General features: G+C 55.5%; 1 protein-coding gene across 1 annotated transcript in view; it reads right to left on the bottom strand.

Annotated features, from left to right (window-relative positions):
• LOC115647228 (5-oxoprolinase-like) overlaps positions 1-5,482 on the bottom strand; it is a 60,660-nt gene extending 55,178 nt beyond the window's left edge. Inside the window, exons 1-2 of the mRNA XM_030554071.1 lie at positions 5,309-5,482; positions 2,783-2,974 (exon numbers count right to left, since the gene is read on the bottom strand). Of these exons, the coding sequence (XP_030409931.1) occupies positions 2,783-2,974; positions 5,309-5,482 (366 nt within the window). The remainder of the gene's footprint in view (positions 1-2,782; positions 2,975-5,308) is intronic.
• Between the last annotated feature and the right edge of the window lie 8,760 nt (positions 5,483-14,242).

The raw sequence follows: 14,242 nt of genomic DNA, 5'->3' as shown, positions 1-14,242 counted from the left end.
GCTCACAGTAGCAGTGCAGACGTTCCCACTTGGGCTAGAGCCGGGCTGACCCGGCGCGGGGGTCTCGGATCCTAGTCTTCAGCCCAAGGTGTGGGGCAGTGGGAATGTTGTGCTGTGTCTGTGAATGCTGAGTGGGGAGTATTGACCTGGGAAGGTTGCAGGGGAGTTGTGCTGGGACGGGCTGCACTAGGGAAGGGAGGACACCTGAGCATGTAACCTGAGAACCCAGGAAGGGGTTTGGAGGCCAGGTAACACCTCTGCCCAGGACACTGGACAAAGGCTGGGGGAGGAGCTGGGGGAGGCTGAGTGAGAGGCTGGAAGGGAGTTTCAGTTTGAAGCTGGCTGGGAAATGGAGGGGAGCCCTGACGGGGCTTGGGCTTCCCAACGGCCTCCTTAGGGCCCCAGATGGACCTAACTAAAGGGGTCCTGTTCTCTGTACCGGCAAGACCTGTTTTGGACTGTGCTCCTGTCATCTAAATAAACCTTCTGTGTTACTGGCTGGCTGAGAGTCACGTCTGACTGCAAAGTGGGGGTGCAGGACCCTCTGGCTTCCCCAGGACCCCGCTGGGGTGGACTCACTGTGGGAAGCGCACAGAGGGGCAGAGGATGCTGAATGCTCCAAGGAGAGACCCAGGAGGTGAAGACGTGTGAGCTTCTTGCCCTGAACAAGTCTGCTCCAAGGGAGAGGAGGCTCCCCAAAGTCCTGACTGGCTTGGTGGGGAGCAGTTCCAGAGCAGCACCCGGGGACTCCATGACACAAGCCCAAACGTCTGCACTGCGTGTGGAGCCCAGGGCCCTGAGTCAGCCGGCCCGCTGTGTGGACATACCCGAAGGGAGACAGTGGGTCAGTCCAGTCCCACCAGACCCTTCCATCTAGAACAGGCCCCAGAGCTGATAGCCAGCGCACAACCCCCACCCCTCCAGGCACTCAGTGACCAAGCCACCTGGACTGGGTCTCTCTGGGGTCACCCCTGGGGTGCGTGGTCATTTCCCCCAGCCAGATGCCTCCAGGCAGCCGCCCATCAGCACCCACCAGAGACACCTGGAGGGCTCACCCCAGATTCGATCTGTAGAAGCTCAGAAATCAAAGGGTTTTGTGAAGAGGCAGCTCCTTCCCCTGGGTTGGCGGGGGGGGGGGTCACTGCAGAAGAAACCCAGGAGATTAAAATAACAAGGAGTTTGGTGGCACCTTAAAGACTAACAGATTTATTTTGGCATAATATTCCGTGGGTAAAAAAGGCACTTCTTGTTGTTTTTGTGGATACAGACTGTGACAAAGTGGGAATGTTCTTAATGTTTTCTCTAAAAGCAGCAGAGAGTCTTGTGGCATCTTATAGACTAACAGATCTATTAGAGCATGAGCTTTCAAGGATGAATACCCACTTAGACAGATGCATCCAACAAAGTGGGTATTCACCCACGAAAGCTCATGCTCCAAAATGTCTGTTAATCTATAAGGTGCCACAGGATTCTTTGCTGCTTTTACAGATCCAGACTAACACGGCTACCCCTCTGATACTTGAATATTTTCTCTGAATACTGTGTGAGTGCCTCAGTTTCCCCTATGCATTTCTTAAGTCTCTAGGTGGTGGGATAAGGGTGTGCGATTGTTGCAGAGCCCTAGAGGGCAGGGGTGTGCAGGGGTCTGCACAGAGAATGGCTAACACCCTGTCTCCTAAATCTTAAAGACTAAATCTGTTAGTCTTTAAGGTGCCACAGGACTCCTTGTTGTTTTTGTGGATACAAATTAACAGGGCAACCCCCTGATACTCTGTCTCCTGGCAACTGACAGCCTGGGCTTCACCTACAAAGGTGCCAGCTGAAGGTGTTGGAGAACAAAGAGATCAGGTGGCCTCCTGGCCCTGGAAAGAGACAAAGGCCAAAGGAGGGGCTGGAGAGTTTCAGTTTGGAGCTGGCTGGGGAAATGGAGGGGAGGACAGACAGGCCCCTGGCCTCCCCTGGCCCCCCAAGATGGACCTAACTGAGGGGGTCCAGTTGTCTGTATCTGCAAGACCTGTCTTGGACTGTGTTCCTGTTGTCTAACTAAACCTTCTGTGTTACTGCCTGGCTGAGAGTCTTGGTGAATCGCAGGAAGCTGGGGGTGCAGGGCCTGGTATCCCCCAAACTCTGTGACACTCAGAGATCAAAGGGTTTTGTGGAGAGGCAGTTCCTTCCCCTGGGCCAGGGGGAGGGGAGGGAGCTGCAGGAGAGACCCAGGGGATTGAAAGCTCAACCCAGACCGTGTGCAAGCAGCAGGGGTGGGGGAGCCTCATGGCAAGAGTTGGGAGGATCTGTGGGTAGGGCTGGAGCAGCCACAGCTGCCACGTGGCCCCACAGCCAACCGAGTGCAGATAAAGGTGGGCGGGTACTGCAGCCAGAGATTAGCTGTGGAATCCAGCCCAGACTCCTTCCAAACAATAGGCCCCTAGCACTGGGTTCCCAAGGACATTGTCTGTGGGTCAGTGGACAGGGCCCGAGTCACGAGAGCACCCCGCCGGCTGGAACAACACAGCTTGCGCTCCGGCTGCGCCAGCCAATCGCCAGGTGCAGCGCACACCCCACCCTTCCCAGCTGCCCCTGGCATGTGGGAAAGGGGCCCTGGGGGGCTGGTTTACTCAGAGACAGAGCAGGCAGGAGAACCCTGCCCAGATTCCAGATGCTCCTGAACCCAGGAGCTCCTTGCCCTGGCCACACTTGAAACCCAAGGCCATATGAAGCCCTGTCAGCAGTAGGAGCCTGGCCCAGGAGAGGCACAGAGAAGGAGGCAGGGCTGGGGACTCACCAGGTCAAAGATTCTGGGCCGGGCCTGGTTGCCGATGTGCAGGAGATCCCGGAAGCCCTTGGTGATCAGCAGGGCGATCCGCTCCCCCTTGCGCTCCAGCAGGGCGTTGGTGGCCACCGTAGTCCCCATGCGGATCCACTCTATCCGCGATGCATCCAGAGGGTGGTCGGGGGGAAAGGGAGTGCCACATTCCTGGGGGAAGCTCCTGTCACTGCAGGTAGTCGCCTTCCACAGCCAGTAACACCCCCCATGGAGCTCAGATCATATCATGCCCATGAGCCCAGGAGAAGAGAGTCACTGTCCCTAGGTCCAAGGTGATCCAGCGAGCCAACGGAAGAGCTACAAACACCCCTGGAGCAGGGCCGGATTAACCTTTTCTGGGCCTGGTGCCAAATATATTTGTGGGCCCCCATGGAGGCAATGGAGCCTGGCATGGGGAGGTCAGTCCCCGGAGCAATTGGCTAGCCAGGGGCAATGGGGCATGGCATGGCAGGGGCGGCCCTGCTCCACCCAGCCCAGTGCAGGGCACTAGGTACAAATCAGCAGTTGCCAGATGCACAGTGGCCCACCCAGCCCTGTGATGCCAGCATGTCCCTTCCCCTCGGGGGTGGGCCTATGTCACTGCTCACAGCCCCTCCGCCCAACACCCCCTGACTCCCTATAGCCTGAGCCCCCCCAACTCCCTCTGCCTTGCGCCACCCCCAGACCCACCCACAAATGCACAGCGCCCTGCACAACACCACCCCTGCCCACAGCCCCACCACAACTGCCCAGCACCCTCTGTAGTAAGAGGAGGCCCTGAGATATAAACCTTGGTACCAGAGGCCTGGTATGAGGCCTAAGACCTGAACTAAAGTAATGGGCAAGACTTTGCTAACAGAAAGCAAAGTGAAGCTGTGGGCCAGAGGCAGGCTCTGCTCACAGAAGCTGGCAAGGAAAGGGCTGATGCTGCAAGAAGATACGTACCTAAAAGGTACTGAACACTAGAGATCAGAACATTCACATACTTGCACATTCCACACAGATAACAAGGAACAGACTGACCCATCCCAATGACAGGGGCAAAAGGGTAATATGATGGCTAGAGTTGTTTTGATCGAACCAACATGTACAAGGTGAGAGGCGGCACCTTACTACGTAGAGGGGTTGTACCTTGCTACGTGGAAGGGTTGTACCTCAATACGTCAGGAGTGATGTGTAACTTGTTTGTACCTGTGTATAAGAATGCATCCCTGGGGCGGTGTCTTTGTCCAGCCTAGGGGGCAGTGGAAAGTCCCACCACTGCCTGAGCTGAGTCCATTGCCAGGGGGCACATACTCATAGTATGTCCTGTAGAGTAAAATCTAGGGGGAACTATCATTGTGCTTTGTTTGACGATAAACCTGGCCGACCCTTCGTACCTTACTAGACTCTGTGGTCATTGGGGGTTCTCTCAGGGTCTGCTGTGTCAGCGATCTGCACCGAGATGGGGCAGCACACAGAGGGAACACACACACGCAGCCGATTGATCTCAACATTGAACAGAGCAGAGCACCACACGGGTAGCATCTGACAACATCCCCCACTCCCTAGTGCCCCAACACACCACCATACTCCTCACAGACCCACTACTCCATGCCCTGCCTCCTGGCTGCAGTCACCGACCCCGCTGGGAGGCAACTGTGTCTGCCCGGCTGAGCTGGTCCTGGGGCCAGGAATCGCTCTGGCCCCTCGGGAGTGGCGCAATCAGCCAGGCCAGGACTTGCCCTGGCTGGGCTCCCTTAAGACACACTTGTCTGGAGGGACCCAGCCAAGCCCCCTGCCCAACTGGCTGAGACTGGCCAGGCTTCTGCACCAGCCCCAGGTGGCTCAGCTCCTGGGAGCCAGGTAGGGCCCCACAGCTAGTGGGAAGCAGAGACTGCCTGGAGCAGCAGGGGATGGGGCCAGGCAGCAGAGGAGCCGTCGGCCAGCTGGTGGGTGGGGGGAGCCAGTGGGGTCTCGGGGCACAGTGCAAGCAGAGCAGGCCGGGGCCCCTTCTCAGCGTGGGCCCGGCCCCATGGAGCCACTGGTGCCATCGTAAACCTGGCCCTGCCCCGGAGCCAGCCTGGCTTCCCAGCCAGGGCTAAGCTGGGTGGCCCTTCATGAGCCATGACCCGGTGCAACCAAGGTCTCCCCTCCTCCCTCAGGCAGACCCAGGCCTTGGGGAGAACAGGGGGTGCTGGGCCCCCACCGGGACAGATCTGTCAGGAGAGAGCCCCCCCCCCCTCAGCGTATCGCACCCCGCGCCTCCTTCCTGCAGGAAACCCAGCTGGGCCGGGGAGAAACGGCCACCCCCTGCCAGCTGGGCCGGGTCACACGGAGACCGGCCGGAGCGGAGCCCCAGGCAGGCTGCGGGCTCCCCGGCTGCTGCGATCCTGGCGGCGGGGCGCGCAAGAGCCAGACGGGGCGAGAGGCTGCCCAGGCGGCTCTGGGCTATTGGGGCCAATCTGGGGTCAGTGCCCGGTCCTGGCCGGGACTGACACGTCCTAGCCCGGGCCCTGCCCTCACCTCCTGCAGGACGCGGCGGATGCCCTCCGTGGGCGCATCGCGGCAGCTGGCCGGGTTCTCGGACAGCAGCTTCATCACGCGGACGCGCCCCCCGGGGCAGCGGGCAAAGATGTCGGTGAAGGTGCCCCCGCGGTCGATGGCGAACTGGAACTTGCCGGGGCTCGGCAGGGCCATGGCTGGGGGCGGCAGGAGGGGAGGTGCCCGGGGAGCCGGAGCCGAGGGCCGGGCAGGGAGCAGGGCGCTCCGGGCAGAGGAGAAGCAGCAGCGGGCTCCGGGCACGAGTCCTGGGGTGAGCGGGCCGGTCCTGCTCCCCGAGCCGGCTTAGCCCGGCGCCGCCCCGCTCCCCGCCCCGTGCCCCGCCTGGCACCGGAGAGGCGCCGCGCTGGGGCCGGGGGGCGCGCTCCGTGGGGCTGGGAGCCAGGAGGCGGGGCTGGAGGCGCTGGAGAGGGGGCGAGGCTGGACGGGCTGCAGCGGCTGGGGCTCCCGCTGCGCTTGGGTCGGTGCAGCTGCCGAGCCCCGCTGCAGGCTCCAGCCCCGCGAGCTTCTCCGCCCGGACTCGGTGAGTCCGCACCCGCTGGCCCGGCCAGAATTCACCGCGAGCGCTTGCGGGCAGGGACTTGCCTGGCCCCGGCTCGGGGCCCCTGCGGCTAGCCGGCGCCCGGAGCGGGTTACCGGGGGCCGGGGCTGCTGCGGGAGCGGCCGGGTCGCTGCAGTGCGCTGGAGGAGTCTCGCGGGGCCGCGGTGATCCGGTGTTTGGGAGGGAGAATGGGGCGGGAGCAGAGGGGTTTGGAGGGACACTGAGGCAGTGGCTGGAAATGGAGCACTGGTGGTTGGGGTAGGGGCGGATGGAGAGGAGGGGCGGCTGGGGATGGGGGGTGATGAAGTGGGATTTTTTTGGTAATGTTGAGGTTTGTGTGTGCCTCAGTTTCCCCTGCCGCTGCATTGTTACCTGGGGGTGGGAAGGGCTCTGCTCTCCAGGCAGGCTGTGTGAAGTGGGGGGTTTCTTGGGTTTTCTCTGTTTTCCAGGGGGTTGCATGCACAGGGGGTGGGGCTCAGTGTCCCTGGCTGTTACTGGTTTAAGGAGGGGAGCGGAGAGGGAGTTGGTTGGTACAGAGGACTGGGGTGACCAGATGTCCGGATATTTCGCTCTGCCAGCAGCACTGGGGGGGTTTCACTCCGCTGGCGCGGGGTCCCTTCCCCCCCGCCCCATGTGTCACGATATTTTCTTCATCTCATCTGGTCACCCTACAGAGGAGAGGGAACTTGAGACCCAGGCCAATGGTCAGGAGGAGGGATCACCCAGCGACTGGTGACCCAGAGACCCAGCTCGGGAGTCACAGCTGGTTCCGGCCAGTGGGGGACAATGGGCTGCGGGGAGAGGACCCGGGTGACCTGACCAGCTGGTTCCAGCCAGAGGGGCCAGAGGACAGAAGGGAGGAGAGGAGACCCAGGTGACCCTGTTTCCCTGGAGAGAAGACAATGGACAGAGGGAGCTTGGGGCCGGGGATATCGGAGGCCCAGCTGGGAAGCAGGGGGGCTTGGGGCTGCAGAGGGGGAGGAGGCAGAGCCCACCTGGCTGCAGGGGGACTGGGACCCACTGAGGGAGGCCAGGCCTGAGGCCCTGAGAGTTTCCTGTACTGGATTCAACTCTCAATAAACTCTCCAGTGTTACGCTGGCTGAGAGTCACTTCGGTCTAGAGAACAGGGTCACATTATTCCCTTCGGGAGTGGAGGCCTCCCGGGGGTCCAGAGCAAGGGGACTCTCTGGGGGGGCCCACGGCGGAGACAGATGTACTAAGGCTCAGAGAGCTGCGGCTCCAGGAAGTGGAGGGCCTGACCCCGAGAGACAGTGAACCCCCGAGAAGGGCTGTCGCACTGAAGGGGCACCCCCCACGGACCCCACGGGGCCACGAGTGGGCACGATCTGTGAGTCCGTGACACAGGCAAAGAGACAAATGTGAGGGGCACCCAGCTGTCTGGGTCTTGCTCCCCCTATCACTGGACCCTCTGAAAAGCCAATGGCAAATCCAACTACCAGGACATCGATACCCAGCCCCCAACACCCCAGAGCAACATGGACTTCCCATCCTGCCTTCAGGAAGCTGAACAATAATCTCCCAGCTCAAGATCTAAGCACTGGGGAGGTGGGGAGCAATGCTGGCTGCAGGAAGCAGTCTGGGCTCTCGTCAGGAGGGGGGCAGACAGAACTTGCACCAAGGGTTCACAGCAGTGTGGCTGGGCTCTGGGCCAAGCAGAGTGCACTGTGCTGTAATCGTCAATCCCCTTGTGACAAAGTGGGAATTTTTCATATTTTGGATGAGTATTGTGTGTGCCGCAGTTTCCCCATGTGTTGCATGATTAACTGGGTGGGGGGAAAAGGTGGTTTACTCATTGCAGAGACCGAGGTGTGACTGCCTGGGGCCTGATCCCATGGAGAGCCAGGCAAAGACAATGACCACTCCAATTGCCCGGACATTGGTACCTAGCAGCTGAGGACCATGGATGACTGACTCCCCACAGGAAGCCAGCTGGGTGTGATTGTTAGGGGGCTTATTCCTTTACCCTCCCACTTCCCTGGTCCTTCTCGCATGAACAGAGCAACAATACCCGAAGTCCGAATGCGCAAACAATTAGATGTTTATGGGGGTGAACTTCCAGCACGCTTAAATCCAAATTCCTTTTTCCTTCTTTTCGAATCCCAACTTCCTGTTTGCCCCTAATTTATACAGTAATATTCTCAGCTCTACCTTAACCAATCATTCTACTCAAATTTACCTAACCAATCCTAACATGATTAGCTAACCAATTATATCCCACCACCTTCATTAGTTTACATCCAGCAAAATTCATTATACAGCCGACAGAAACAATCACCGAACCAGGGAGAGACCATGCAAATAAACATACAAAACAATACAGAAGTGAGGATTTCACAACTACATCTATAGAGACATAAGGGTTCTCCAGCTGTGTCTATTGATATGTGAATTCTTACCAGACACAAAACTATCAAACTAAATTTTCTTTCACATCTTCTAGGCTCTTCCCTTTCTCTGGAGGTGATAGATCGGATCACCTTCCTAACAGCCCCAGGTTACCTTATTTCAATGTGACTAAACAGGGCCTCAGACTGTCACAGTGAGAAAAGGCCCTTACACAGACACAATCAAAATCATTGTCTTTCTTTTATACCTCTGTAACTAAGTGATAAAAATGCACTTAAACTCTTAAAAGTATAGGCCTTTGCAGACAGGCCTGAATATCTATACAGCTGTATCGGGATGGATAGCTCAGTGGTTTGAGCATTGGCCTACTAAACCCAGGGCTGTGAGTTCAATCCTTGAGGGGGCCACTTAGGGATCTGGGGCAAAAATCAGTACTTGGTCCTGCTAGTGAAGGCAGGGGGCTGGACTTGACCTTTCAAGGTCCCTTCAGGGTCTAGGAGATAGGTTATCTCCATTAAAAAAAAAAATCCTAAGAGTAATCAGCTAGAGAACAAAGGGCTGGGAAGGAGGCTAGGTTCCCAGGGAACAAGGACAGAGCAGGGGCCAGATGGGGTTAAGTGGGGGGCTTCCAGACTGGGACCCCCAACTGATTCAAGCTTCACATTGATCAGAACCCAGCTCCTCTTGGTACAGTCTTCTGACCCTGACTTGTGGGATCAGGGGCAGTTTTCTAAACCTGACTTTTATAATCAAATGTAAGTTAGATTTAATATTATCACTGTTGTTTGTTTGGCTCCCCCATGGTTATTACCAGCAATAAATAACTTCCATGGTTAAGCTGGTTGCTTCTCTCTCTCCCACACCCCCCATAGGTGTTTTTTGGCTTCCTCATTCACTCTGCAGCAACACTCCTCATACCTAAGCTAAAGATCCCTGCAGCGCTCAAAATCCTGTGAGGTTTGCTCACCAAGTAGGTTACTGCCAGAACAATTGTAACATGAGAGTGGGGATAGGGACGTGCTGAACCTGGGACATATGAGAGTGGCAGCGTGGACGTGCTGCTCCACCCAGTCTGCTGAGTCCAGGGGCACATGACAGTGGCAGCTTGGAAGTGCTGCTCGACCGAGCCTGCTCAGGTGGGCTCCATTCCGGTGCGGTGCCCATGGCACATGAGGGTGACGGCTTGGAGGTGCTGTTTGACCCAACCTGCTGAGTGCAGGGACATGGAAAGGGTCGGCTTGGGAGTGGTGATTAACCTGGTCCTCTCAGAGAGGGTGTGTGTGTGTGTGTCTGTCTGTCTGTCTGTCTGTGGGGCTGGAAGAACCCAGCCCGGGGGAGCCTAGGTCCTGCAGAATCGCTCCACTGGGAGGGAACTTGCAGCAGGGAGAAGTAGAGCGCCCTATGAGAACACCGGTGGCAAAAGCAGCACATGGATAGAGAACAGACCCCCCCCCCGAATAACCCTAATAAATGAGTGTACCCTAAAGTAACGGGCAAATCTCGTAACTGGACCATGTCCCTAACCAAGAAACAGGCCCAGGCCTTTACTGGGATGGTGGGGTTCTACCAGAGTTTTGCATCCCACTGTCCCGGATTCCCAGGCTAGGTGCTCTGGAACTGCTCTGAATGAAGTCAGCCAGGATTCTGGTGCAGCGTCTCCCCTCAGGGCCACTCACCTGCTTGACTTCAGTGCTTCCTGGGTCTGACTTCAGAGCATTCAGCCCTCGTTCACCCCGTGAGCTCCCTGCGGCAAATGCCCCTGGGTGGGACCCCCAGGGAAGCCTTGTACACCCCCAAAGAGCCCTGCCCCCAACTCCACAGCCAGCATGTAAAACAAGAGCTGTAGTAGTCATCAGGAACAAAGCTTAGCACAGAAATCAGGAAGTTACAGCGAAGTCCATCTTGTGGGGATCCAGAGCCCTGGGCTCTTCCCCCAACCCAAACCAGGAGACTGACCCCTTCCATCATCGCAGTCGAGCTCAGCAGCCCCTCCTCCGTGCTTTGCCTCCTTCCAGGGCCAACAGGTCACCTGGTCTCTTTGTTCTCCAACACCTCCGGCTGGCTCCTTGTAGAGGACAGGCTCTGGCCATCAGTTGCCAGGATACAGAGTATCAGCCATTCTGTGCACAGGCAGCAGTCACACCTGCCCTCCAGGGGTCTCTGACACGATCACACACCCTTATCCCATCACCTAGGTACACACAGGGCAATGGTTCCCAAACTGGGGTTCACACAACATTACAGGGGGGTCACCAGAAAAATTTCCCCTAATGGCAGCTAGAGGACCCCAGGCATGGGAGGCAACAGGTGGGACCCGGCTGCAGGGCTGACAGCCCGAGCCCCATGGAGCACTGAACAGGCAGCCGAGCCCCGGTCAGTGGAGGGGCCGGCAGCCGAAGCCCCGGTGGTCAGTGGGGACCGCCAGCCCGAGCTCAGGGGAGCACTGAGTGGGCAGCCCAAGCCCTGGTCAGCAGGGTCCATCCACCAAGCCCCACAGAGTGCAGAGCGGACAGCCCAGCCCCTGGTGTGGGGCCAGCAGCCTGAGCCCCGTGGTGGGCAGGGCAGCAGCTGGAACCTCTGTCCTTGGCAGACAGGGGAAGTTGTGTGGCATGCGGGGCAGAGTGAGCAGGGGCCACGCTGTACATGGGCGGTGGTCCAGGCTAATTTGTCCCAGTGCAGCAACATTAAGGAGCCTCAGTAATTCAATACTAAGTCATTCACGTTAGAGTGCTGTTTTGCTTCAGTGAGAGGTGAGTGAATCTTCTCGTTTTCTAGTTTGCTGGTTGTTAGGATTCTCTCTGTGTTATTTTATCATAACTTTTGTACACAAGTTCAATTAATAAGTGGCTGGAAAAGGAAAGTGTAAAGACACAAGAATCAGCTGGGTTTCTAATGATCATGGTGGTCCTGGAAAGTCACTTACAAAGAAAAGAAAATATGATGATGATTATATAAAATATGGCTGCACGTGCATTGGTGACCAAAAACGTCCAAAACCACTGTGTGTGTGTGAGAGATTTGTGGTGATGTTCTAGCAAACAGCAGCCTGAAACCTTCTCTACTTCGGTGTCCTACAGAAACTAGGCATCCTGCACAACTCCACAAGCCTGTTGATTTTTTCAAGCAAAAACGAGCTGAGAGGAAAAGTGACATTCCCAGTTTTATATCCAATGCAAGTACTGATGATGAAAATGCACTTGAAGCATCATACCATGTGAGTTACCGAGTAGCAAGAGCATCAGAAGCCCATACCATACCAGAGAGCTTGATTGGTCCATGTGTAAAGGACGTAGTTCATCTCGGAGCAAAGGCTGCAAAAAGGATGGATGTGGTGTGACGAAGTGGGATTGTTCTTAATGTTTCCTCTGAATACTGTGTGGGTGCCTCAGTTTCCCTTATGCAGTTCTTAAGTCTCTAGGTGGTGGGATACAGGGGTGTAATTGTTGCAGAGCAAAGGCCTGGTGTACATAAATGGCCGACACTCTGTCTCCTGGCAACTAATGGCTGGGGCCCTTCCCCCCTGCAAGGGGATGCTAAAGGTGTTGGAGAACAAAGGAATTAGGTGACCTCCTGGCCCAGAAAAGGGACAAAGCCCAGAGGAGAAGGGGCTGGAAAGCGAGTCAGTTTGGAGCTGGCTGGGAAGATGGAGGGGAGCCCAGATAGGGCTCTGGCCTCCCTGCTCCCCCCAAGATAAACTTAACTAAAGGGGGTCCTGTTGTCTGTACCGGCAAGGCCTGTCTTGGACTGTGTTCCTGTCGTCCAAATAAACCTTCTGTGTTACTGGCTGGCTGAGAGTCACATCAGACTACAAAGTTGCGGTGCATGCAGGACCCTCTGGCTTCCCCAGGACCCCACCAGGGCAGACTCGCTGTGGGAAGCACACAGAGGGGCAGAGGATGCTGAATGCTCCAAGGAGAGACCCAGCCCCTCCTCTCTCTTTGTGTCTTTCTCGGGCCAGGAGGTCTCCTGACTTCTTTGCTCTCCAACACCTTCAGCTGGCACCTTTGCAGGGGAGGGGGCCAGGCCATTAGTTTTCAGGAGACAGGGTGTTGACAATTCTCTGTGCAGACAGTATCACAGGGGCCCTCTTGGGCTCTGCAGCAATCAGATACCCTGATCCCCCCACCTAGATACTTAAGAACTACACAGGGGAAACTGAGGCACCCATCCAGTATTCTTAATGTTTTCTCTGAACAGTCCCACTTCGTCACAGAGCTTCTAACGGAAATCCTAGTTTTTTTCCAATAGCCACCTTTTCCACCTTGCCAGCTGTATGGAAAGTAATGTCCTGCTCCACAGCCTAGCTTATATATCAGATATTTTTTCAAGAATTAATTACCTAAATTTATCTCTTCAAGGCCTCAATATAACAGTTTTCAATGTGCAAGGGTGAGTTGAATCCATGATAAAAAAAAGTTGCAATTCTGGGGAAATTGTTTGGAAAACAATCAGAGTGTTTCAGTAATTGTCATGACTTCCTGGCAAGAACATAAACTTCAGCTGGATCAGTGCACTAAAACCAATATAACTGCACACTTGAAAGGACTTGGCACAACTTTCAGGAAATACTTTCCAGCTATGCCAGGCGATATACTGGATTCACCACCTTTTTGATGATACCACTTTCCCAACACAGATATTGAACACTGAGGAAAAAGAGAAATTGACTGAGATCTCCTTCCCTTTACAAACTGAAAAGGAGTTTCAGAAATCTGTCACTGATCAACTTTTGGCTGAGTTTAAGAAACGAGTACCCCCTGCTGGCAGAAAAAGCTGCTATAGTTTTACCACCATTTTCAACAACATGCTTATGCAAGAAAGCACACCTATCCTCCTATGCACATCTGAAAACGAAATACAGAAACAGACTTGATGCTGAACCAGAGCTGAGACTTACCTTTCTTCAGTGGTTCCGGATTTCCAAGAGCTATGCAGAGCAAAGCCAGTGTATCCATCACATTGAGGAAATTTAAACTTAAATCCCTGGAAATATTCATTTTAGGAAGGTGTTCACGAGATTTCACAATTTAATGAAAGGGGTTCATGGGTTGTTAAAGTTTGGGAACCACTGACATAGGGGAAACCAAGGCGCACACACAGTATTCAGATAAAATAGTAAGAACATTGCTACTTTGTCACACCCACTGTAGCTTCTTGGCAACTCTCCTCACCGAACTGTGCAAGACGGGTAAGTTAGACAGCGTGGTCTGGACCGAGCAGTGCCAGAGGGCTGCACTAAAGGGTGTTCTACACCCAGACTTTGACAAGCCCTTCCTGATGGTCACAGGCTGGGCGTGGTGCTGGTACAAGCCAATGCTAAGGGGGAGAGCCACCCAACTATGTGCGTGAGCAAGAAACTGCTCCCCATGGAGCAGAGCTATGCTACACTAGAGACAGCGTGCCTGGCCATGGTGTGGGCTCTTAAAACTGCAGCCATGTCTGACTGGGTGGCACTTTCCTGTTTGTGGTCCACTATCCTCTGAAGTGACAGCCTCAAATGAAAGGGGCAAATGCCAAGCTGCTGAGATGGAGTCTAGCCTTCCAAGATTATGATGTGGAAGTGGTCCATGTTAAGAGGAGTGCAAATGTTATAGCTGATGCCTTGTCACAAGAGGTCCCTGAACTTCCCCAGATCACGTGTTACAGCGACCCTGCTCAGTCTGGTCTTGCAGGAGGAACAGAGGTGATGGTTGAAGGGGGGAATATTTTGCAATATTTTTATGAAGTGTGGCAAACTCAGGACAATTAGCTACCAGGAGAGGGGTAGTAATTAGTCCTAGAGGGGTTAAAAGGCCTCTCCCTATCCATTGAGGGGAGATAGCCACAGAGAAACAAGGCTCAGCTGGAACAGAAGTTACCAGGGAACTAATTAGCTTCAGCTGGCTCCAATTGCTGGGGACCTTTTTAAACCCTCACTAGCAGAGAAACAGGGAGGAGGAGAGAAGTAGAGTAGCTGCCAGCGAGTAGGTGCAGCAGGACTCTGAAACTC

This window comes from Gopherus evgoodei, chromosome 2 (assembly GCF_007399415.2).
Source record: "Gopherus evgoodei ecotype Sinaloan lineage chromosome 2, rGopEvg1_v1.p, whole genome shotgun sequence".
NCBI classification, from domain to species: domain Eukaryota; kingdom Metazoa; phylum Chordata; order Testudines; family Testudinidae; genus Gopherus; species Gopherus evgoodei.
The sequence above is the reverse complement of the archived record's forward strand: the minus strand, read 5'-3'. Positions and strand labels throughout refer to the sequence as shown.